General features: G+C 42.4%; 1 protein-coding gene across 1 annotated transcript; it reads left to right on the top strand.

The window, feature by feature from the left end:
- Window positions 1-9,297: 9,297 nt before the first annotated feature.
- Window positions 9,298-24,311, top strand: LOC112261800 (synapse differentiation-inducing gene protein 1-like). Its single transcript, XM_024437413.2, has 4 exons — window positions 9,298-9,851; window positions 11,698-12,200; window positions 22,352-22,489; window positions 23,370-24,311. Exons 2-4 carry the CDS (start codon window positions 11,769-11,771, stop codon window positions 23,529-23,531), a joined length of 732 nt encoding a protein of 243 aa, XP_024293181.1. The 5' UTR covers window positions 9,298-9,851; window positions 11,698-11,768; the 3' UTR covers window positions 23,532-24,311.
- Window positions 24,312-24,883: the final 572 nt, after the last annotated feature.

The following is a 24,883-nucleotide window of genomic DNA, read 5'->3' as shown; positions in this document are numbered from 1 at the left end:
ATGATCCTTATTGACTTATCACCTCCTCCAATCACCATCTGCTCACTCTACCTCCACTGCTTATGCCTAGACAGAAAACGAATTCACTTCCTGGTCCTCTCATTGTACCTCAATCAATAGACAGATGCAGCATCTGAGGATACGCTTGACCATGACATAGTCTTCACCAGAAAGTGTTTTTTAGGGGGCGTGGCTGTGTTTTGTGACTCCGGTTCTGGAAGGAGAGATGAACTTTGTTCCTGCCAAAACGTCTTCTCATTTGCCAAATGTCCGTAATCTTGCAGCAGTGGCTGGCTGAGGCCTGAGTCTGATCACAACCTTCTCTTAGGGCTGACACCTCTTTACTTCAATGGATCATATTGTCCGACAGTGTCTAATGTTCACAGTGATCACCAGGAGATAAATAGATCAGAGATACTTGTACCAAGGTAGGAAGTTGATATAGTGAAGATGAGTTGAGGGTGTTTCTAGAATAGAAGATGCAGTAACAGATTTATTATACCACTAATACGCTATTAGACTTCTGCTAATATTACCCAACCTTGATTCTGGCCATTTAAACAGGTCCTGACAGAAGCTTTTCAATACTGTAGATTGTTTTATCCATTCCTGAGGTGGGTTCAGTGGTCAGAGGTGGTATTGGTGTGCTTTGTCAAAGTGCTCAATCAGAGGAAATAATACCCAGAATGATCCTTGAGGAAAGCGGCTTAAATCCCTCCTTTCTTGACAAAAGCTGGCGAGAACAGATCAAATTAAGTGGTTTAATACTTCCTCTGCAAAGAGGATTAAGCCGATTAATTCCCAACAGTGTTTAAATGATTAAAGCCCGTTAATGGGTGTTAGGGAGGAATTCCAGCCCAGGGTCTCAGTGTTGGCTGGGAAATCAAAGAGAGGTGGGCAAATGCCTCACTATCAAACCAACACTGTATATGGTAGGTCCTAAGCCTCACAGCTTCAATTAAATATTCTTGAATTTTCTTGTTTATTTCTAGGAAAACTGTTTATAAAGCATGTTCCAATCAAACTCCATTTTCCTACTTTGAAGACTATGAAATAAGGTAAGACCATAAACATTGGTTTGACAAATTGCATTCGGTGACACAGGACATAAATGTAGACCAGAAAATGGAACAGAGAAGGGGGCCAAGGTTGAACACCATACATTTTCACAAACAAGTGTCCAGCTATACCCAGATGGCAAAGATTGAACTACTACTATACATTATGGATAAATTGACAAATATTGCCATGTAGTTTTCAAAGTGTTACTGCAATGGGTCTTTTATTGTCAACTTTTTAAATCTACAATTTAGCTGAGGATTGTCAAAAAACGTATTATTTTTGCCAAACCAGTGTTTTTCCCTGGTTTACATTCACCCTTTTGCAGGTTTTACTATATAATTTCTTCCATCCTAGCCACATTTCCTCATCTGCTTGCATGTGCCTTCCCTAGATCAAGGTGTTTGGTACTTCCCTTATGCACTATACATTCTGCTGGCTAACTATTACTATACAACAAGTCAATATAGTCTACCAGTCTAACTGCCTATCCTGCCCTCTATCCACCATTCATAGGCTGCAGTGAAAATGTCATTTGAAGAGCCCTGTGATTTGAATGTTTCATTCCATTTGGATCAGATGTGGGTCTACTCTCGACAGTTTCTAAGGTCTATAAAGGCTCAATAGCAGGCGAGTCTGGCTGTATTTCTACTTCTGATACGGAGATGCGCTGTCTGTTGCAGATCATCATTCTCCCAGGTCGTCATACAAGCCACAAATGCTCCCGGCAGGTCCAATTATTCAGGAAAGTTTACCGCGCTGCCTCCTCTACAATCGTAGCGGCTATTCCTCGCGGCTCGCACACCTAGAACGCTTCAATATCGCCCAAATATTTGTCATTTAACTTTTTTAATGCACTACCTTTTATATGTGGCATAAACACAACCAGTCAAAGTGTTTTCATCTGATTAGGCTACTTCAAAAGTATCCTGTAGACTACCTGCGCACATTCGTCCAAAATATAATTCCAGCATCTGAACTGTCTGAACATCTGAACATTTGATGAAAGGAAAGAGACATCTGTTGCAAACAGTTTAATGACATTCGGAGATTGTCAAGACAAGCCTTTGAAACTGTGTAAACCTACAGGGAGGGATGTATTTTCTGTTTGTCGAGATTGACATAGTCTATTTGATTGTAGTGTTGAAAACGCAAACCATGATATTAAAGCGCCCGAACTCGGTATGCCTTGCATATTGGTTGTGTGGTGCATTGGCACAGAAACCTGTTGGTGGAAAATACGTTGGATATATTTAATATAATGGTAAATATAAACACATATTTAAAATCTGATTTACATCTGATTTACACATAGCTGATCATTGTGTGCAGCCGGCTCTGACCATAATGTAGTAAAACAGGCAGGGAGAGTGAACTGTCCATGGTAGTCTGCGAACCCAACCTTCTGGCCAGTAGCGCTACGTGACATCGACAGTGCCATAAAAAGCATGCTGAAGTGACAAAGTCGATGTCCACATTTATGAACGATTACGGTTATTGTTATTTGTGGTCCTAAACATTATTTTCAGTTAACTCTATTATGGGGCAGAGTATGCATTTTTCTACAGTGCAAAGAGTTTGTCATTTGAAAATATTTTTTAAAATGGGGGGGTTGATACCTCAAATTGGCCTCAAGTTGGACCAGCCCCCCCTTCATAGAGACTTGTTTGGTTTTGCACCATCGCCTCGTCCATCTAAACACAAGGTGACTCTGTGACAGACACAGCTCATCAGAGACCACAGGCTTGTAAATGCAGCCTCATGTTTCCCTCATAAAGTCCCCATCAGAATGTTATTGCTTCACCCAGCGCATCTGCCAGAGGAGAGGCAGACATAGTGACACACATTGTAAAGAATGTGGTTGTTTTTCTATGGAAAATAAGCTACTAAAGAGAGACTATAGTCATGAGCTGGAAACAACCCCTAGCTTCTATCATGCAAGGCACTGCATGAAGGTCTGAAAGAAAACAAGCAATATGTTGATAGCTTGGCTTCTGAATTAGGAAAATTATTCAATTTTTGTGTCTAGTAACTTGTGTATTTAGTTAGTTTGATGACGATCAGAAATATGCACTATATATACAAAAGTATGTGTACACCCCTTCAAATGAGTGGATTCAGCTATTTCAGCCATTGCTGAATGGTGTGTAAAATTGAGCACGCACCCATGCATGCAATCTCCATAGACAAACACTGGCAGTAGAATGGCCTTACAGAAAAGCTCAATGACTTTCAACGTGGCACCGTCATAGGATGCCACATTTCCAACAAATCAGTTCATTACATTTGCTCTGCTAGAGCTGCCCCGGTCAACTGTATGTGCTGTTATTGTGAAGTGGAAACGTCTAGGAGCAACAAAAGCTCAGCCGCAAAGTGGTAGGCCACACAAGCTCACAGAACGGGACAGTTGAGCGCTGAAGCACGTAAAAATGGTCTGTCCTCAGTTGCAACCCTCACTACAGAGTTCCAAACAGCCTCTGGAAGCAACGTCAGCAGAAGAACTGTTCATCTGGAGCTTCATGAAATGGGTTTCCATAGCCAAACAGCCACACACAAGCTTAATGTCACCATGTGCAATGCCAAGCGTCAGCTGGAGTGGTGTAAAGCTCACCGCCATTGGACTCTGCAGCAGTGGAAACGCATTCTCTGGAGTGATGAATCACGCTTCACCATCTGGCAGTCCGATGGACGAATATGGGTTTGGCTGATGCCAGGAGAACGCTACCTGCCCCAATGCATAGTGCCAACTGTAAAGTTTGGTGGAGAGAAATAATAGTCTGTGGCTGTTTTTCATGGTTTGGGCTAGGCCCCTTAGCTCCAGTGAAGGGAAATCTTTACGCAAAAGCATTCAATTACATTCTAGACGATTCTGTGCTACCAACAATGTGGGGAAGGCTTGTTCCTGTTTCACTATGACAATGCCCTCGTGCACAAAGCGAGGTCCATACAGAAACGCTTTGTCAAGATTGGTGTGGAAGAACTTGACTGGCCTGCACAGAGCCCTGACCTCAACCCCATTGACACCTTTGGGATGAATTGGAACGCCGACTGTGAGCCAGGCCTAATTGCCCAACATCAGTGCCCAAACCCACTGATGCTCTTGTGGCTGAATGGAAGCAAGTCCCTGCAGAAATGTTCCAACATCTATTGGACAGCCTTCCATGTGTCCACATACTTTTGGTCATGTAGTGTATTTACTGGCACTAAACAACTTCTGATGCGGATGTGGTTGGATTTAGCTATTTGCATCCTGTAAATGGTTAAGTCATTGCCTAATATATTCTCCTGGTGACATGTCAAAAGTATTAAAGCTTAATTCCAGTGTGCAGAATGTACCACGTCACTGTTTTGCTATGCTTGCATTAAAATCCCATCTATATTAATGTTATGTAAACACCATTTACAATGATAAATTAAAGGCATGAAATCTTAAGACGCTTATGATGGCATAAAGGACAACCAAATTGGCAGGCTTATGATAAATGCATGAGTTTTATCTAAAAAATGTATCAAATGTAAATGCAGTGATTTTAAAAGTATTATTGTGTTTCTCATGCACAGCACCTGAATGTTAGGGTTTGATTTATTTTAAGTTTGACCATGTCCTTGAGCTCAGACTCAGACATAGACCATTTGCATGGTAGATTATGTAAGGCACTGTTACAGAAACAGAGGAAATTAAAAATACACTTTCACTGGGTATGGGGGTCATGTCCCCCCCAGACACATTCTTAAATTGAATTTTTCTCCCCCCCAGTTTTATTATTTTAATTTGATACAAAAAGCAGAAACAGTGTGTGTAGGACCATGCAAATGCCTCCGAGCAGTCGTGTAGGCTGTTTGGAGTGTTCTGCTAGCTGGATTTAGAACCGGGCTGACAGGCTATGTGAAGGCAAAGCTTCTGGAAGGCTGGCTGGATGGGAGACATGAGCATACAGTAGTTCAGTGTGTATGTGTTGCGCTCTTTCACCAAGTTGTAAAGGCAAGCAGAGCAGAAACTGGCTACTCTTTAGCTGACTGATGTATCTGACAAGGTAACTACTGTTTAACTTAACAGAAAAAACTAAACTAGTGTTTATTTGCAGTGCTGAACTAGTATTGTAACTGACATTTAATGTTAGCTAATGTTTCATCCCCTCTAGACTGAATGAATTAGCTACGCTAGCTAGTAGCTATCACAGCCAGGTCAGCTCTAGCCTCTAGCTATCTGTTCATATGGATACGAGGTGGCTATTATTACTGTCTAACAGAGGTTATTTGTATGGAAATGTTTTGTAGCCTTTGTTTTGTCAAGTTTCAACAAAAGTAAATGAATTTGGCTAGCTTTCACTTTTTTTTCTTTTTTTATAATATATTTTTTATTTTATTTTGGTAAATGATGTACCATTAGAGAGAGAGAGCTGGCCAAAGGTTGTCTGTTGTTAGCTATTCCTTTTGCCTCAATCACACTAGACCTGAATCAAATGATGAAACAATCAGCCAAATGATTGAAGATCAATATTCTGACATTTTTTCAGTGCAATGTGAGTTTTTATTAGTCCGTATGGCAATGCAACTAAATCAAATCAAATCAAATGTATTTGTCACATACACATGGTTAGCAGATGTTAATGCGAGTGTAGCGAAATGCTTGTGCTTCTAGTTCCGACAATGCAGTAATAACCAACGAGTAATTTAACTAACAATTCCAAAACTACTACCTTATACACACAAGTGTAAAGGGATAAAGAATATGTACATAAAGATATATGAATGAGTGATGGTACAGAGCGGCATAGGCAAGATACAGTAGATGGTATCGAGTACAGTATATACATATGAGATGAGTAATGTAAGGTATGTAAACAAAGTGGCATAGTTTAAAGTGGCTAGTGATACATGTATTACATAAAGATGCAGTAGATGATATAGAGTACAGTATATACGTATACATATGAGATGAATAATGCAGGGTATGTAAACATTATATTAAGTAGCATTGTTTAAAGTGGCTAGTGATATATTTTACATCAATTCCCATCATTAAAGTGGCTGGAGTTGAGTCAGTGTGTTGGCAGCAGCCACTCTTGGTCATGTAGTGTATTTTACTGGCACTAAGCAACTTCTGATGCGGATGTGGTTGGATTTAGCTATTTGCATCCTGTAAATGGTTAAGTCATTGCCTAATAGATTCTCCAAACTTTATTGATCTTTCTGTTTCCCTAGCTAATTCCCTACTTTTCAAACTGACACAGTAATAAACAGCTCTAACATTACACGGTTCACTGTCATGGTGCACAGTAAAGGTCTGCGCGGGATGAAGAATCCCACTCCCTTGCCCCATCCGCACACCTGCTGGCTTTCTGTCAGACTCTCACCCGCTACTGCAAGAACTGAGCCATCCCGCAATGTTATTTTAGGCGTATGTGAAGCGCAGCTTACTTGACCACTATGGTTCCAGTAATTTTGCCCTTATAGGCAATATCAAATGCGCAAAAATAACTTAAGAAATAGTTTAAATTACAAGGGATTCTCATATGGCCTTTATGTTACAGTAGGCTATCTGTATTAGTGGGCTGTGTCAGCCAATATGCTAGATGTAGATTGAAGAGAGCACAGTAGGAGAGACTTGCACTTTCTCGTGAACTATTTTTATAGCCTACCTTTTAGGAGTGGGAAGATTTTCAGACTGAGAAATATGGGTGTCAATATTTAGGCCTATTTCTAGGCAATGTAGTAACCTATTTAGGAAGTAGATTTCCTTGAAAGGAGAACTGCCCCGTACATCTCTGCCCATGCATAGGCCATTGCCTACTCTATTATTATGGATCCCGTTAGCTGCTTCCAAAGCAGCAGCTACTCTTCCTGGCGTCCAGCAAAAAATTACATGCATATTATCAATGTTAGCTCTCTTTGTACATCCAAGGGCCAGTCGTGTTGCCCTGTTTTGAGCCAATTGCAATTTTCCTGAGTCTCTATTTGTGGGACCTGACCACACGACTGAACAGTAGTCCATGTGCAACAAAACTAGGGCCTGTAGGACCTGCCTTGTTGATAGTGCTGTTAAGAATACAGAGCAACACTTTATTATAGACTTCTCCCCATCCTAGCCACTGTTGTATCAATTTGTTAGCAGGTATGTTAGCAGGTATGGCTACTGAACTTGAAGCAGTAAAAATGATGACAGCGACACTTGCTATATTTTGCATAGGCCTATAGAATATAGCATACCTTGTTTTAGGTATAGACAAAAAAAATAGTAATCAATACTTTTTGAAAATGAAAGGATGCAACGCTCGCTCACCATAGTAGCCTAACCTATGTGGGCGTTGTGCCTTTTCCTTTTCATTGCTGATTAAACATTTTGATTACACTATGAATCATGTTGATTGAGCGCCCTCCACTTTTTTCCATTATCAATAGCCTATTTATTTACAGACACTGGAGTAAACTACAGTCAAATCATATTTAAGTTAATTTCCTATTTAAGTTAACTGCCATGTGATTCTCCACCCAGGTTTGCAGCCTCCTCTATTTCAATGAGACCACACATAGTCCTACTAGGTGTACTTGAACTCTAACTCCCAACTAGGAGATGTGGGCTACTATTGAAGTAGTGAATAATGTGAAAAATATGTGTTTTCAATAAAATAGGTAGGCTAACGCATACAAAGCAGAAAGAGGACCATTTCCAAATTATCTGTGGGACAACAAAAATATTTTCATCCCGAAGTCGTCTGTCTGACTGCCGGCAGCATACAAAATGACGACCACGCCGCAATGATCTCTGTAGGGTGCACAGTCAGCCCTCTAGTGCACAGTCAGCCCTCTAGTGCACAGTCAGCCCTCTAGTGCACAGTCAGCCCTCTAGAGCACAGTCAGCCCTCTAGTGCACAGTCAGTACACAACACTGCCCATCATGTCTTAGCAGAATCAGATGGTGGCAGGGGTCCCAGCAGGGTCAGACGGTCAGGGAAGACCAGTCTATCTATAGAGCTCAGGTGAATTTTGCAGTATATTAACAATATCAGTGAATGATACAATGTTCCATCTTGAATTGATGGGTAAACCTACTGTAGTTACAGGACAGCAATTTAAAGCTACAGTCTTTGATCTGGGAAGAATGGTCATTAAAATTATTGAACCATTGATTCTATTCTTGAATAATATAAATGTCATTCTTTGTCATGCCTCGTTTTAGGAGGATCAGATGGTGACAGGGGTCTCAGCAGGGTCAGACAGTCAGGGAAGACCAGTCTGTGGAACAGAAAAACTACCGCTCGGATACAACACTTTATTCTCTCTGTGCAGCAAACACTGGACAAGCCAGGTGCTATTTTAAGGCAGTCTAACAAACCTCCAAAGTTGATTTCAAAACTGTATCAAGGGTTGAGAGAGGCTTTTCCCAATGACACAAAGAAACATTCCTTCTTCAGGACCCTGTCTTTCAAAGATAATTAGTAAATATCTAAATAACTTCACAGATCTTCATTGTAAAGGGTTTAAACACTGTTTCCCATGCTTGTTCAATGAACCATAAACAATTATGAACATGCACCTGCTGAATGGTTGTTAAGACACTAACAACATGTTCATAATTGTTTATGTATCATTGAACAAGCATGGGAAACAGTGTTTAAACCCTTTACAATGAAGATCTGTGAAGTTATTTAGATTTTTACTAATTATCTTTGAAAGACAGGGTCCTGAAAAAGGGGCGTTTCTTTTATTTGAGGTGTTTGTGGGTTTTTTGTTTACAAACCGTTCTCTTGGGAATGCATTTTGTTTAAGCTGTGAACTGGGAAGGAAATTGTGTTGGTAGAGAGTTGAGTTATTGACTAGACTGGTGGGGCTCGGTGTGCAGGCTGCTCGGGATGCTGGTAGGTCTGGCTGAAATTTGAAATTTGAGGTATTAATAAAGACAATCAAAGGTCTTTGTATTTTTTAAAGAGTTGTTCATTTGTTAGGCTCTTGGTTAAAGGTACAACACAATATGTATTATTGGATTACCTTTGATCTAGTTCATTCTTATTAATCACTTAAACATATGTAATAATGATCTCTTATCTAACTTGATTACTGTGGGCATTTTTGCTTACTTTTTGTTCTAAATAGAGACGGCATATTGGATTGTGTAAAAATGCAGGATGTCATAAAAAAGTATGGGGGAGGTTATGCCTAAAAAAGAAAAAGAGTACAGAGAAGTTAGAAGTAAAATGAGTAGGCTACTGATACTACAGTCATACTCAGTCACCCGCCGAGAGAAAAGGAACATAGAAGTCTGTGTCAGTCGATACTAGTGTAGAACATCAAGAGTGTCTGTCCATACGATGATGCTTGCGGCTGGAGGCATCATCACCGGCACCGCGCACGGAAACACATGAACAGCGGTGATTTTACGACAAAAGCAAACTCAGTAGACTAGGCTACAACCGACTTTGTAGCCTATCGCAGTGGATGGAAAACATATATTCAACGTACTTTATATGAGCTATAGCTATTATTGATAGTTATTTAGAGAGTTATTGCGGAAGTGAAACTATGTGGTGAGTGTGCGTAATCAACACCTCTCCAATACGCAGCGGTCTGTCTTGTCAGCTCAGAGAGCGCGGTTCGTCATTGCATGCTCCAGCAGAGACTGAAAGTTACCTGCACATTGGTCCTCGTTGTCTTTTATCAATGTCTCCAATGTTATGTGAACAACAGAGTTGCCGGGGTATGATTTGGAACCCCATTCCCCTTCCATCAGCTCCTGGACAACAGTAAAAGGGGAATGCTATTGAGGCAGTCCGTGGCAGGATCTTGTAGAATAGGTAAGATCGATGGACTCATTGATTACCTTGAATTGCCTTGAATTAATTGCATTACATACTGTCATGCATTTTCAATTCCATTAGATATGAATAATTAATGTAATAACGTATTTATAGAGACAGACTGCGATTGATGAACGTGTGGAATAGGAATGAATGTGACATTTCAGAATTGGGCTTTCAATTAGCCATAGTTGTATTCCAAATTGGACTAAGCACTGTAAAAGACTGCTAGAAATGATTTGTCATTTCAGATCATTGTTGTCACCTCTCAAAAATGTATTCTACTCACATTAATCAACGAGAGAGAGAGAGAAGCTCATGAGCCCCCTTCACGCTTACTAAACTGAGCTCTCCAACCAGAGACTCATATAAACATAAGTGCATGTCACTGTCTGTCTGATGAATTATTAGTGGACATAAAATATGCTCTCTGTTGTGTAATGTACTGTGAAGGGAACATTCCTCTTTTCTGAAAAGCAACAGAGATGCATCCTCAAAGGCATATGAGAATCACTTTGTAATTCTAAAGCGAAGGCAGCACACTGAAAAAACACAAACCATAATTGATGCTTTGCCTTGACATGCAGAGAAGGCACTTGCGTGCTGTGGGAATCTTCCCAAATGGACATGATTTTTCTTAGAGTCAAAGGTTCAGGCTGAAATGACATTATTTCTCTAGCCCTTAGATAAGCTCCTTAATGTACATGTTCTGTGATATTGCTCCTGGGTGAATGAATCCCTCAAAACATTTCCTAGAATGAAGGATAAATTCATACTTAGAATTCCGTCCCGCCAATCCTTCTTCTTCCACACGGAAACAGCTACACGATGACTAATCTGACATAGCCATCTTAATGCCATCCTTCCTTATAAGACATATAAGATGCAGTGATTATGCTATAGGATACGGGATATATGCTCACTGGGTTTTTCATTGCCTGAGATGTGTGAGAGAAAATTAAGCTTATATGCTCTCCTCTCATCAGAGCCTCAGTGAGTAAGCTTGGGTGGAAAGATTAATTAGCTGTACAAGAAGGTCATCTCATTGACCTCCTCTGGGACTGAGCTGATACGCTTTCGTTGGCTACTAGTTCTATTTATGCTAATTTCCCTGTCTGCTAGTGAGAGAGGGAATAGTGGTGAGTTTTCCCAGCATTTCAGAGCGCATGAATCATACTGCTTAAAACAACAAACTAGCTCACAGGAGGACATGTTACCCTGGCGACACGCTCCCCTGGTGCTGTTACTGACATTATTGAAATAGCATCTCGAGAATACACTTACCGCGAAAATACCTTTGCTATTTCCTTTCGTGCTTTGTTTAGCTTTTTAAAAGTCAAGTGTCTCAACAGTCAACATAACTGCAGCTTACTCATGACCTATGAGAGGCTTCCCCCCACTTCTAGAACTGGGTACTCCAACGATGCAGAGATGACTAGTTCATAGAGGGTATCTTAGCACTATGATCAGTATGCATTAAAAAATCCTCCAACATCTGTCTTCATCTCACTTGTTGGTATGGAGGGAGCTTGGAAAATGATGGGGGACTTTTTACCACCATTTGTATATGAATTCAGGGGCATGAAATGTGCAACAGTGACAGATGGTAATATGGTGATTCATACCATGTGAGGTGTAATACTGTGTGAAGAATATTCCCAGCCCATAAACCATGTCTCCAATCTACGTGTGCTGCATCAGCTTCTTCTGATCAACACCCTATATAGATGCATTTAGATGATTCTATTGTAAATGCATCAGTGAGAGTTTCATACAATTGAATGTCATCACGTATCATACCTCATCCCACTTTCCATAACCATACCTGTCTTGTCCTTTCTAGCTCCCAGCCTGTTATCAACGTTTGCAGTCTATCCACTCTGATCTCCCTGAAGTCCCTCTCTGTCCCCCACCATGGAGAGTCTGAGTGAGCTGCAGAACCCGCTCCTAGATAAGACCAGCAGCAGACACATGGTCCACAACGACTACCAGGCTTACCAGGGCGACTACCCGAACCGTCAGTGCCAGGAGAACATCATTGGCTACTTCGTCACTGGGAGCAATGGCAAGACTAAGGCCCAGCAGTTCCTGGATGCCACCTCTCTGCACCTGGCAGTGGAGGCCTTCTATAGGCCCAACTTAATCCTGTACAAGGACGATGTCAGCCTCCAGAGCAAGGACTCTAAGAGCGAGAGCTCTGAGACCACCTTCACAGAGAACAAGGACAGTGTAGTGGGAGTGGAGGGAGCCCCCATAGAGGACCCTCAGGACAAACTACTGGGAGAGAAGGATGTGAAGATCCAAACAGTCTCCTATGAGGTGGAGGAGGAGGGACATGAGTATGAGGTGAGAGTTCACACAGAGGGCAACCAACTATAAGTGACCAGCTAGAACTTTGGATTTGGGATGTGATGATGCTCATACAGGCAAAACATTGAGCGTTGTTAAAATCAGAAGGCTTTTTTTTTCACTAGTGGAGAGCAGTTGGACATAGAAAACAAATAGGACAAATAAAATAACAAGGTTACCTCAAATTGTGTGTATTTTATTAGTTGTAGGGGATGTATATTAACAGAATAATCGGTCAGGGCACTCAATACTGTTCATGTTAATTAACAAAGCTCCCTACCTCTTGCTAATAGGCTGTTAAAGCTGCCAGCATGATTCATGCCTATTTGTTCCATCTAACCGTCTGTTCACTAAATGGAAAATTTGATGTATTTTATAGCACTTACAAATCCAATAGAGCGGTAGTTTTTCTGTTCCATAATTGTTGGCAAATCTCCCTGTTCATCTTTGATCATATCATTCCAGGCCTTTTGTTATGTTAGGACAAAACTGTGACTAACCACTGCAAATAAAAATGGTGACAGTGGGAGAGCAACTTCTTTAGAAAAGTGGCTACATCTAATTTCATACAGTAGGGTTGTGAAATACCCAGTGCTGTGAGTTGGCAGCAGGGGAGTGATCCCTAACTGGTCTTACCATCGGTCCAGCTCCTGTCACTAGCAGATGGATAGACGCACAGAAGATACATTCATTAATGCCAGAATGCAGTGCTTTGAAAGTATTATTAAGTGGAGACTGGGCTGAAACATGGCCCCGACACAGGTAACCCAGCAGATCAGTTATTCCAGGTCGATTCACAGAACAAATTCATCAGATTTTTTTATTTTTATCAAGCATTTTGGCAAATTTTTCAGATGTAAGTGGTATGATTGCGCATTCATTGGGGTTTCACACATCTTTCACCCCTGAGTCCTTTATGCAAAATCAATGTTTTCCGTGAAATAACAGGAGCACATTTTGTTTAGTCACCAATACATCAGCTAATGATAGGCTCACCATTTAGTCATTTTAACTTGTGGTTGATATAGAAAATAAGGATCTGCTGGAGTCCAAATCAAACCAAGATTCTTTATTTCTGAGCTCAGAGAGTAACAGATTTACATAGCGCACTGTAGACAGTCTGAATTCCGAAGCATTGGATGATAAGCGTATATCTAGATAGTTTCCTGTACTTTATCTATACAAGGATGCAGGATGATACTCCCAAGAACAGGAGATTATAGTCGGACAGATTCACATAGTTTCACAAGGTTAGTCACATACTCAGTTATGTGGACACATAAAATAAACATTTCCCATTACAAACTTTAAGACTTTTCTTTGGCATCTACTTCTCTTGGTTTCCCTCTGTTCGAAGCAGTTGTGTGTGTGTGTGTGTGTGTGTGTGTGTGTGTGTGTGTGTGTGTGTGTGTGTGTGCGTGTGTGTGTGCGTGCGTGCGTGCGTTCGTGTGTGCGTGCGTGTGTGTGTGTATGTGTGCGTGTGTGTGTATGTGTATGCATGTGTGTGGTACACTGTGTGTTGGTAGATGTAGTTCCAGGAATTGGAGATGGAGTGAGTGTGGCAGCCAGGTGGAGATCAGAGCTCTGCAGAAGTCTTTTAAAGTGAACATGCTCTCAGCACACTAAGACAAGAGGGAAAGAGCCAGATGATAGATCTTACATGTCAAAGCCAATATCTGCGATTAGTTATTCTACACGTGTTTGTGTTCATCATAAATGATTCCGGAAACCCTGCATCTGTATACAGACAAGACATGATTCTCAGTAGGAATACAGGGATATGATGGATTTAACTATTACACACGATAACACATGACTGGACCATGGCCTCAATGGCACCTATCTCAATTATTTTGTTTTGGTAAACTCTCTGGCAATGTTTTATATTTGTATTTGTCTTTATTATGGATCCCCATTAGCTGCTGCCAATCGCAGCAGCTACTCTTCCTGGGGTCCATCAAAATGAAGGCAGTTATACAAATTAAAAAACATTACAATACATTCACAGATTTCACTATACACTGTGTGTCCTCAGGTCCCTACTCCACCACTACCACATATCTGCAATACAAAATCCATGTGTATGTGTGTATATAGTGCGTATGTTATCGTGTGTGTGTGCGTGTGCGTGTGTGTGGCATGCATATTATTAATGTTAGCTCTCTGTGTACATCCAAGGGCCAGCCGTGCTGCCCTGTTCTGAGCCAACTGGTCGACTGGTCCAGGTGCGACAAAACTAGGGCATGTAGGACCTGCCTTGTTGATAGTGCTGTTAAGAAGGTAGATCAGCCCTTTATTATGGACAGACTTCTCCCCATCTTAGCTACTGTTGTATCAAAATTAGATTTAGGCCTAGGTGTGGGTGGATGATGCCAGTGCCTAGTGACATGGGCCATGGCCGTCTCTGTGTGCCCTGAAGGTGTGCCCAGTGTCCCCTGCCGTCATTAACAAGCCTTCTGGTAGAGCAGCCTGAGGATAATTAACAGACCAGGTCAGCGGAGGAGTCTCATCAATTACACTGGCCTCAAAACGCATTGGTAGCTCAGCTTGCCACTACTGGCTGACTGGCTCACTGGCTGACTGACTGACTCTCAGATTGGGTGTTAGTGTAATGCACCTGTGTCTGTCAGTTTTCCCACACCTAGGGGCTAGATTGTATCAGATCCGCGTAAGCCGACACCTGCAAAGCAGTTGTTTTGGCGGTGTTGGAGGTGGAACTGAGTTAGAGCTGTCAAGTCCACAAGCGGCTCCCAAATAAAATAAAATACAATTTTATTGGTCACATACACATGGTTAGCAGATGTTAATGCGAGTGTAGTGAAATGCTTGTACTTCTAGTTCCGACAGCAGTAATATCTAACAAGTAATTTAGCAATTTCCCAACAACTACTTAATACACATAAATCTAAAGGGGTGAATGAGAATATGTACATATAAATATATGGATGAGTGATGGCCGAGCAGCATAGGAAAGGTGCAATAGATGGTATAAAATACAGTATATACATATGATATGAGTAATGTAAGATATGTAAACATTATTGAAGTGGAATTATTTAAAGTGGCATTGTTTAAAGTGACAAGTGATCCTTTTATTAAAGTGGCCAGTGATTGGGTCTCAATGTAGGTAGCAGCCTCTCTGAGTTAGTGACTGCTGTTTAACAGTCTGATGGCCTTGAGATAGAAGCTGTTTTTCAGTCTCTCGGTCCCAGCTTTGATGCACCTGTATTGACCTTGCCTTCTGGATGGTAGAGGTGTGACCAGGCAGTGGCTCGGGTGGTTGTCGTCCTTGATTATCTTTTTGGCCTTCCTGTGACATCGGGTGCTGTAGGTGTCATGGAGGGCAGGTAGTTTGCCCCCGGTGATGACGCCCTCACCTCGTCCCTGTAGGCTGTCTCATTGTTGTTAGTAATCAAGCCCACTACTGTTGTGTCATCTGCAAACTTGATGATTGAATTGGAGGCGTGCATGGCCACGCAGTCAAGGGTGAACAGGGAGTACAGGAGGGGCTGTCCATGCACCCTTGTGGGCCCCAGTGCTGTGGGTCAGCAAAGTGGAGATGTTGTTTCCTACCTTCACCACCTGGGCGGCCCGTCAGAAGGTCCAGGACCCAATTGCACAGGGCGGAGTTGAGACCCAGGGCCTCCAGCTTGGTGATGAGCTTGAAGGGTACTATGGTGTTGAATGCTGAGCTGTAGTCAATGAACAGTATTCTTACATAGGTATTCCTCTTGTCCAGATGGGATAGGGCAGTGTGCAGTGTGATGGCGATTGCATCATCTGTGGACCTGTTGGGGCGGTATGCAAACTGAAGTGGGTCTAAGGTGGCAGGTAAGGTGGAGGTGATATGACCCTTGACTAGTCTCTCAAAGCACTTCATGATGACAGAAGTGAGTGCTACGGGGCGGTAGTCATTTAGTTTAGTTATTTTTGCCTTCTTGGGTACAGGAAAAATGGTGGCCATCTTGAAGTATGTGGGGACAGCAGACTGGAATAGGGAGCGATTGAATATGTCCGTAAACACACAAGCCAGCTGATCTGTGCATGCTCTGAGGACGCAGCTTGGGATGCTGTCTGGGCCAGCAGCCTTGCGAGGGTTAACACGTTTAAATGTTTTACTCACGTCGGCAATTGAGAAGGAGAGGGGGGGGCGCAGTCCTTATTATCCTCAAAGCGGGCAAAGAAAGTGTTTAGTTTGTCTGGAAACGTGACATTGGTGTCTGTGATGTGGCTGGTTTTCTTTTTGTAGTCTGTGATTTCCTGTAGACCCTGCCACATACGTCTCGTGTCTGAGCCGTTGAATTGCGACTCCACTTTGTCCCTGTACAGGCATTTCACTTGTTTGATTGCCTTGCGGAGGGAACAACTACACTGTTTATATTCAGCCTTATTCCCAGACCTCTTTCCATGGTTAAATGCAGTGGTTTGCGCTTTCAGTTTTGCGTGAATGTCGCCATCCATCCACGGTTTCTGGTTAGGGTAGGTTTTAATAGTAAAAGTGGGTACACCTCCAATGTACTTCTTTATAAACTCACTCACCGAGTCAGCATATAGATAGATGTTGTTATCTGAGGTTGACTGGAACATATCCCAGTCCGTGTGATCAGAACAATCTTGTAGTGTGGATTCCGATTGGTCAGACCCACGTTGAATGGTTCTAGTCACTGGTATATCCTGTTTGAGTTTCTGCCTATAAGACGGTATGAGCAAGATGACGACATGGTTGGATTTGCCGAAGGGAGGGTGGGGGAGGGCTTTGTATGCATCGCGGAAGTTAGAGTAGCTGTGATCGAGTGTATTACCCCCGTGAGCAGTGCAATCAATATGCTGATAGAATTTCAGGTTGCCTTGTTCTCAAATTTGATTTGTTAAAATCCCCAACTTCAATAAATGCAGCCTCAGGATACATGGTTTCCAGTTTACATTGAGTCCAGTGAAGTTGCTTGAGGGCTGTCTTGGTGTCTGCTTGAGGGGGAATGTACACAGCTGTGACGATAACTGATGAGAATTCTCTTGGGAGGTAATATGGCAGGCGTTTGAATGTAAAGAATTCTAGGTCTGGTGAGCAGAAGGACTTGAGTTCCTGTATGTTGTTATGATTACACCATGAGTCGTTAAACGTGAAGCATACACCCCCGCCCTTCCTCTTCCCAGAGAGGTGGTTATCTCTGTTGATGCAATGTTATGGAGAAGCCCGATGGCTGTACCGATTCCGACAACATATCGAGAGAGAGAGAGAGAGAGAATGAGAGAGAGAGACATGTTTCTGTGAAACAGAGAATGTTACAATCTCTGATGTCTCTCTGGAAGGCAACCCTTGCTCGAATTTCATCTACCTTGTTGTCAAGAGACTGGACATTGATGAGTAGTATACTCTGGAGCGGTGGGCGATGTGCACGTCTACGGAGCCTGACAAGGAGGCCACTCCGTTTGTCGCTACTGCGGCGCCATTGTTTTGGGTCAGCTTCTGGGATTAGATCCACTGTCCTGGGTGGTGGTCCAAACAGAGGATCCGCTTAGGGAAAGTCGTATTCCTGGTCGTAATGTTGGTAAGTTGATGTCACTCTTATATCCAATAGTTCTTCCCGGCTGTATGTAATAAGACTTACGATTTCCTGGGGTAACAATGTAAGAAATAATACATAAAAAAATAAATACTGCATAGTTTCCTAAGGACTCGAAGTGAGGCGACCAGCTCTGTCGGTGCTATTGGCTGCACAGAGTTGCATTAATAGAAATCCCTTGCAGCCTTGTTTACAAGTTTGAACACTGGAATGAGAGATGTAATCTACACCTCGATTAGGCTGATAGAAATCCTCATTATCATTATCCATCATTATTTAGTTTAAAGGGGCAGTGCTGTAAAAAAATATGATTTTCCAAATTGTTATGATAATGGCCTTTTTGTGTAAGAATGGTTTGAAAAGAAATCCTGGAATTTCAGCCAGATGGATTTTTTGGCCCAGACCATGACATCCCGATCGTATCTGATTATTCTGACCAATGACCAGTCATCTTTTATTTCCATATGTATCCAGATACATTGAAGGGGTAAGCGGGTTAGGTTCTACAGTTTAGACCAGGCCTGGGCAATTATTTTCCATGGAGGGCCACATTAGAATATATTTCTGCCATTGTGGGCCAGAATCATATTACAGGATTATACATCATGTGTTTGACTGTGTTGACATATATCTACTGTAAATCATGTCCAGATATGCTACTTATTTTAATTTTTAACATGCACAGAAATAAACCACATCCATGTTCTCTTTTTGGTAGGTATTTTCATTATTAAACATGCAATAAACTACACGGAGAGAAAGATACATTGTGCATTCAGCACCACGGAGAGAACTCTTGTTAACGGGTATGTACAAAAACACAAGAAAGAGAGGGAGCTCAACATTACATGTCTGTTCACATACATACAGTAGGTTGACCCAAACAGTACAAACATCTCTGAGCCTGGCTCCTAATCTTTGGAAAGTTTAATTCATCGAGAGATGCATAGAACCTCACTAGTTCTCCAATCACTGCATCAGACTGAAGATCGATAAGCTCAAGTTGCAGGTCAGTGGGAGGGTTATCCACATTGAAGGTGAAAGGAGAGGAAACCAAGAGCGTGTCATTTTCCAGCACTTTGAAATCCTCAAAACAAGAAGAAAACTCACTGTTCAAAGCACGCAGCAGCGATGTATACTTCTCCTGCTGGTCATCTGATAGGGAACAGACTAGTAGTGTCAGAAGGTCATCTGATAGGGAACAGACTAGTAGTGTCAGAAGGTCATCTGATAGGGAACAGACTAGTGGTGTCAGAAGGTCATCTGATAGGGAACAGACTAGTAGTGTCAGAAGGTCATCTGATAGGGAACAGACGAGTAGTGTCAGAAGGTCATCTGATAGGGAACAGACTAGTAGTGTCAGAAGGTCATCTGATAGGGAACAGACGAGTAGTGTCAGAAGGTCATCTGATAGGGAACAGACGAGTAGTGTCAGAAGGTCATCTGATAGGGAACAGACTAGTAGTGTCAGAAGGGGGTGAGATTGTTGTCATCTGATAGGGAACAGACTAGTAGTGTCAGAAGGTCATCTGATAGGGAACAGACGAGTAGTGTCAGAAGGGGGTGAGATTGTTGTCATCTGAAAGGGAACAGACTAGTAGTGTCAGAAGGGGGTGAGATTGTTGTCATCTGATAGGGAACAGACTAGTAGTGTCAGAAGGGGGTGAGATTGTTGTCATCTGATAGGGAACAGACTAGTAGTGTCAGAAGGTCATCTGATAGGGAACAGACGAGTAGTGTCAGAAGGGGGTGAGATTGTTGTCATCTGATAGGGAACAGACGAGTAGTGTCAGAAGGGGGTGAGATTGTTGTCATCTGATAGGGAACAGACGAGTAGTGTCAGAAGGGGGTGAGATCGTTGTCATCTGATAGGGAACAGGCTAGTAGTGTCAGAAGGGGGGTGAGATTGTTGTCATCTGATAGGGAACAGACTAGTAGTGTCGGAAGGGGGGTGAGATTGTTGGCTTCTACTTGATTGGTGAGGAGGAGTCATTTTCCCTTGAAGGCTTTGACAAGGTTGTACATCAGATGTGCAAAAAGGCCCTTCCCTTGTAGTTTGGAATTCAGTTAATTCATGAAGGCCATGATGTTCATGGTGAAGACAAAATCAGCCAACCATTCTTTATCTTGCATTTGAGGGAAATCCACATATTTTCCTTTCATTTGCAGAAACTTAGCAATATCCGACTTCAGGTCCCACACCCTTTTAAGCACCTTCCCCAAAATCAGCCTCAAAATCAGCTATCTCACGTTTGTGTGGTAGGGTAGATCTGCATGACCCAACTGTCTCTTCCAAAAGTGAGACAAACTGCCTGTGGTTATGCCTCATAAGAATATCAACAACTGTGCCGTGTCATGTGCATCACAGCTCTCATCCAGGGCCAAGGAGAAATAGGTGAAATCCTTTACCTTGTCTTTCAACTGTTGTTCCATATTCTCTGCGATGCCCTCAACACGCAGTGTCACTGTTCGTCTTGCCCGGGAAACATTTTCAAACAGCTCTTTCTTGTCGGGACAAAGTATTGCTGCAGTCAATACATTTTTTTCATGAATTTGCCCTCAGTGAATGACTTGTTATGTTTAGCAATTTTGTGGGACAGTGCATAGCTAGCTCTTGCCATTCCGTCTTTGGTGAATGCAATTTTGTGAAAAGTCCTTGCTGCTTTTGCAACTGAGAAAGCAACTCTTTCGATGCACTTGCCTTCTGCTCAGAAGACACTGATATATTTCTCTGTGTGCTTCGTCTGGAAGTGTCGGGACAAGTTGTAGTCTTTCAAGACAGTGATGCTCTCTGCACACTAAGCACACAGCTTTCCCTGATACCCCAATAAAGAAATATTTTGATGTCTACACATTGTCTACTTTCCTTTTCTTTGAAATCTTTGAAAAACGAATTTTTGCGCAATTTCTAGCTAGCTGCTATTTGTAACTATGACGTGTGTGTCAGCCTGTCAGTCACTGTCTGTCCTCGTGCAGTTATTATTTATACGTGCCTTCAAAATAATTGGCCCACAAGCGGTGGGAGATAAATCATTATACAAAGGTGAGTATTCATTGGGCTTTTAATTTGAATTACAAATATGTTTTTCAAAACTTTATTATCGCAAATTCTTTATGTGATCTGAGCATGATTCCACGGGCTGTTTTGAATCAGGTCGCGGGCCGCATACGGCCCCCAGGCCAGCCTTTTCCCAATACACAGTTGAATCTAGGCCCCAGTCTACAAATGTATCCACTGGAGCATGGGAATCCATTATAAATGTGCTTGGATGTGGAGAATCTCACCTGGTGCTTCAGATGTACACCAGGAATGATATAGAACATTTCAAATGCCAATTGTGGGAAGAAGTCTCGTGAACATTGGTTATGCATGTGGGTCTCTGTGTGTAACTTCAAACATAATTGCTATAGCTTCCGTTGCTATATATGGTAAGTATTATGTAATACATTTTAGGCCCTCTGTCACTTTCTCTCTACAAGCACAGTACTTGTAGCATTTCATGCACAATGCAAGGACACTTCAAAATGCTTATCCCTCTCTCTATCATGTTTGCCAATGGGTGAGAGGGTGAGATGAGGGTTTTGCTGCTATGTCCACTTTGTCTACGCACTCTCCATGCCTCTTCCTCTCTCCTCTCGTCCTTTTTAAATTGGCTCATTTATTTTCAGCCCTGAACATCCATTTCCATTTTCTATCCTCCCTCAGTCCCACAGGTTTGTTTGATCCCTGTTAGTAACAAGACTAACAAATGAATCCTATCCTGATGGAGGGACATTCATTTAAACAAACAGCATCTCCCGCTCTGGGAGAACTGCAAAGGTGAGGCCATCTCTTGTTAAAGGTCATCCCAGTGATGTGGCTCCTCGTGTTTTGCTATTCACTTTTGTCCCCATGCCAGAGTGCCCACAGCAGCGTCTGACTGTCCTATTCATTAGCCCCTCAGCTACCCAGGGGCCTCTGAGGAAAATCAAGGTACAGTATGGGAAGAGACCACACTGGCCCTCAGAACATTCACAGCCTTTCAAGCAAGACGGGCAAAATGACAAGGGGTGGTGGGGTGCGTGTGGAGAAAGGGAGGCAATTTAGCACATAAATGGCAATGTGTTCTTCCTGTTTCTCCTGTCATCTGGTGGGGATGAAACAATCTGTTAATCCAGTGTTATCTGTCATGCCGCTCATGGGTGTTGATAGAAATACAAATCTTCTCTGCCTGGCTGAGCCCATCATGTCCTACATGTAAGCAGAACAAGGGCAGATATGCCTGGTGGTTTTTGTCATCTGATGTCAAACTGTTAGGTGTTACAGCAACGGTAACAGCAAGGTGTGGGATCACACATTATTGACAGTATCTCTATAGTGCAGAGTCGGATTCAGGTCCATGGAACAATGTTCTCTAATCTGATCCTACAACCTTGCTGATCATTGTTTTATAAATAAAAGTGATGTGCCCCAATTGGTGGGACACGCTTACTCACAGCACAAACTATACTGAGAACGCATCCAATTGTGGCAGTAGAATATGACACGAGTAGCTCACATACCAGGCCTGTCCGGTCCCCCCCCTCTCCTTTTCTCCTTCCCAGAGCGACAGCTCCAGTGACACTGAGAGTGAGGACAACTTCATCATGCTACCCCCTCGGGACCACCTGGGCCTGGCCATCTTCTCCATGCTCTGCTGCTTCTGGCCCCTAGGGATCGCTGCCTTCTACTTCTCCCAGAGGGTGAGTCCAGGACCCAGGCCCCACTTCACCCCTTTATAGCTACTACCCTGTTATTAATGCTAATTACCCCCAGGACTCTCTGGAAGGTCAGTAGGCACAAGAGCTCTCTCTCTCTCAAGTGCTAACACAGCCCATTTTCTACACCCGCCACCCTCTACCAATTATTGCAGACCATTGACTGCGTAAACCGCATAGGTTCTGTCCCCTTTTACTCTTGTGAACACAAGCTGCAATACCACTGAGAGAGAAATGTAAACTGTGTACAGTTAAAACCAAAGGTTGACTGTGCCACTTATGCAGTATGTTTTATTTTATTGTCATTTAGTCAATCAAAAGCCTCATAATACATGTTATTTTATGTTAGCAATACATTGCCCACATGACCGTCTAGCAGATACTATCTAGCTACATGTATTTTTCAGTAGATAATGAATAGACATGATCTGCTTCCCCTGGGACTCTCTCGCCATTGTGACATTGTGATTATATTGAACCCCAGGTCTATCTATAAATAGCAGCACTTTAGTGAGTAGGTCCTGAATGCAGCAGGTCCCCTCCCTGCCCCTTAATCCAACTACAATATATCTCAGTGGATCGCAACATCTCTCAAACTAATTGCAAAGACAATTAAAATGCAAAATGACCCTAATAAAGGATTCAAATGGACAAATGGGTTATGGGCCAGTCTTTTTCAGAGGGATCCAAAAACATCTAAACAACACATTAGTTACTGTCAAAACGGTAGTGACATAATTGCCATAGCAACTAATGGCTCCCCGGGAACAATTAATTGTTTTCTCTCCCTACAGTGAATTTACACCTACTCAAATTTTTCTCTGTCATATGAAATCATGACTAATTTCTCTCTCCTTTGTCTCAGACTAGCAAGGCCATGGCTAAGGGAGACTTCTCTAGGGCAGGCCGTAGCTCCAGAAGAGCCCTGTTCCTCGCTGCCCTCTCCATCACCATTGGGGCAGGGATGTACGTGGGGGTGGTGGTGGCCCTTGTAGCCTACCTGTCCAAGTCTAGGGGACACATATAGGAGCAGGACCAGGGCCACAGGGGAGAGTGCTTGGGAAATCTTCCCTGCTATGGCAACCCTGAAGCACCAGTCTACATGTGGCTCTGTAGGGATGTTTTGGTTTTGAAGCAGCTGAGAGGAGGAGAAGAAGGACCAGGGGGAGAGACAGCCACTTTTCTCTAGGTCTATCTACCTGGTAAGGATTTTTGAGGATCACAAAATAATGAGGGAAAACCCCTAAAGGAAAGAAGAACTATTGTCCCACAATGACTGTTCTGCTCCTCTACATGAATGAGATGAAAGATAGTGAAGTAGATGTGATGATACAGTACTACCTAAATTCCAGAGCTAACCACCTTCACTGATCTTCATTATGATCATGGAGGCCCCGTCCATACTTGTAGCTGTTCTCTGTAGATACTTCTTGTGCAGATGGTGTTTTTGGTCGTATTGATTTTCATGCCACAGTGAGTTATAATGAACCTGCCATTGTGTCTGAAATGCAAAACCAAGAAGGCGTACTTTCATGATTATTCATCAAACTGTTCGCCAGTCCAGTCCAGGAGAATCAACTGCCATCCCTTAATAGACTCTAGACAAAGAAAACTGTGTTTATTGTGCACTGTATATCCTGTCAGAATAAATACATTGAATATTGAGTTTTCTGTTTCCTGTCTTTCTCTGTGGAGAGAGGCATCACTGACCGTGTAATAGAGGGACATCAGAATGCACTGTTGAACAATGTGAGTTACAGTAACAGTCAAAAGTTTGGGCACACCTACTCATTCAACAGTTTTTCTTTATTGTACAATGTTCTACATTGTAGAATAATAGTGATGACATCAAAACTATGAAATAACACATATGAAATAATTTATTAACCAAAAAAGTTTTAAACAAATCTAAATATATTTTTGATTTGAGATTCTTCAAAGTAGCCACCCTTTGCCTTGATAACAACTTTGCACACTCTTGGCATTCTCTCAACAAGCTTCATGAGGAATGCTTTTCCAACCATCTTGAAGGAGTTCCCACATATGCTGAGCCTTGTTGGCTGCTTTTCCTTCACTCTGCGGTCCAACTCATCCCAAACCATCTTAATTGGGTTGTTGTGGAGGCCAGGTCATCTGATGCAGCAACATCACTCCCCTTCCTGGTCAAATAGCCCTTACACAGCCTGGAGGTGGGTTTTGGGTCATTGTCCTATTGAAAAAAAATGATAATCCCACTAAGCACAAACCAGATGGGATGGCGTATTGCTGCAGAATGCTATGGTAGACATGCTGGTTAAGTGTGCCTTGAATTCTAAATAAATCACGGATAGTGTCACCAGCAAAGCACCCCCACACCATCACACCTCCTCCTCCATGCTT

This window comes from Oncorhynchus tshawytscha, linkage group LG11 (assembly GCF_018296145.1).
Source record: "Oncorhynchus tshawytscha isolate Ot180627B linkage group LG11, Otsh_v2.0, whole genome shotgun sequence".
In the NCBI taxonomy this organism is placed as follows: domain Eukaryota; kingdom Metazoa; phylum Chordata; class Actinopteri; order Salmoniformes; family Salmonidae; genus Oncorhynchus; species Oncorhynchus tshawytscha.
The sequence above is the reverse complement of the archived record's forward strand: the minus strand, read 5'-3'. Positions and strand labels throughout refer to the sequence as shown.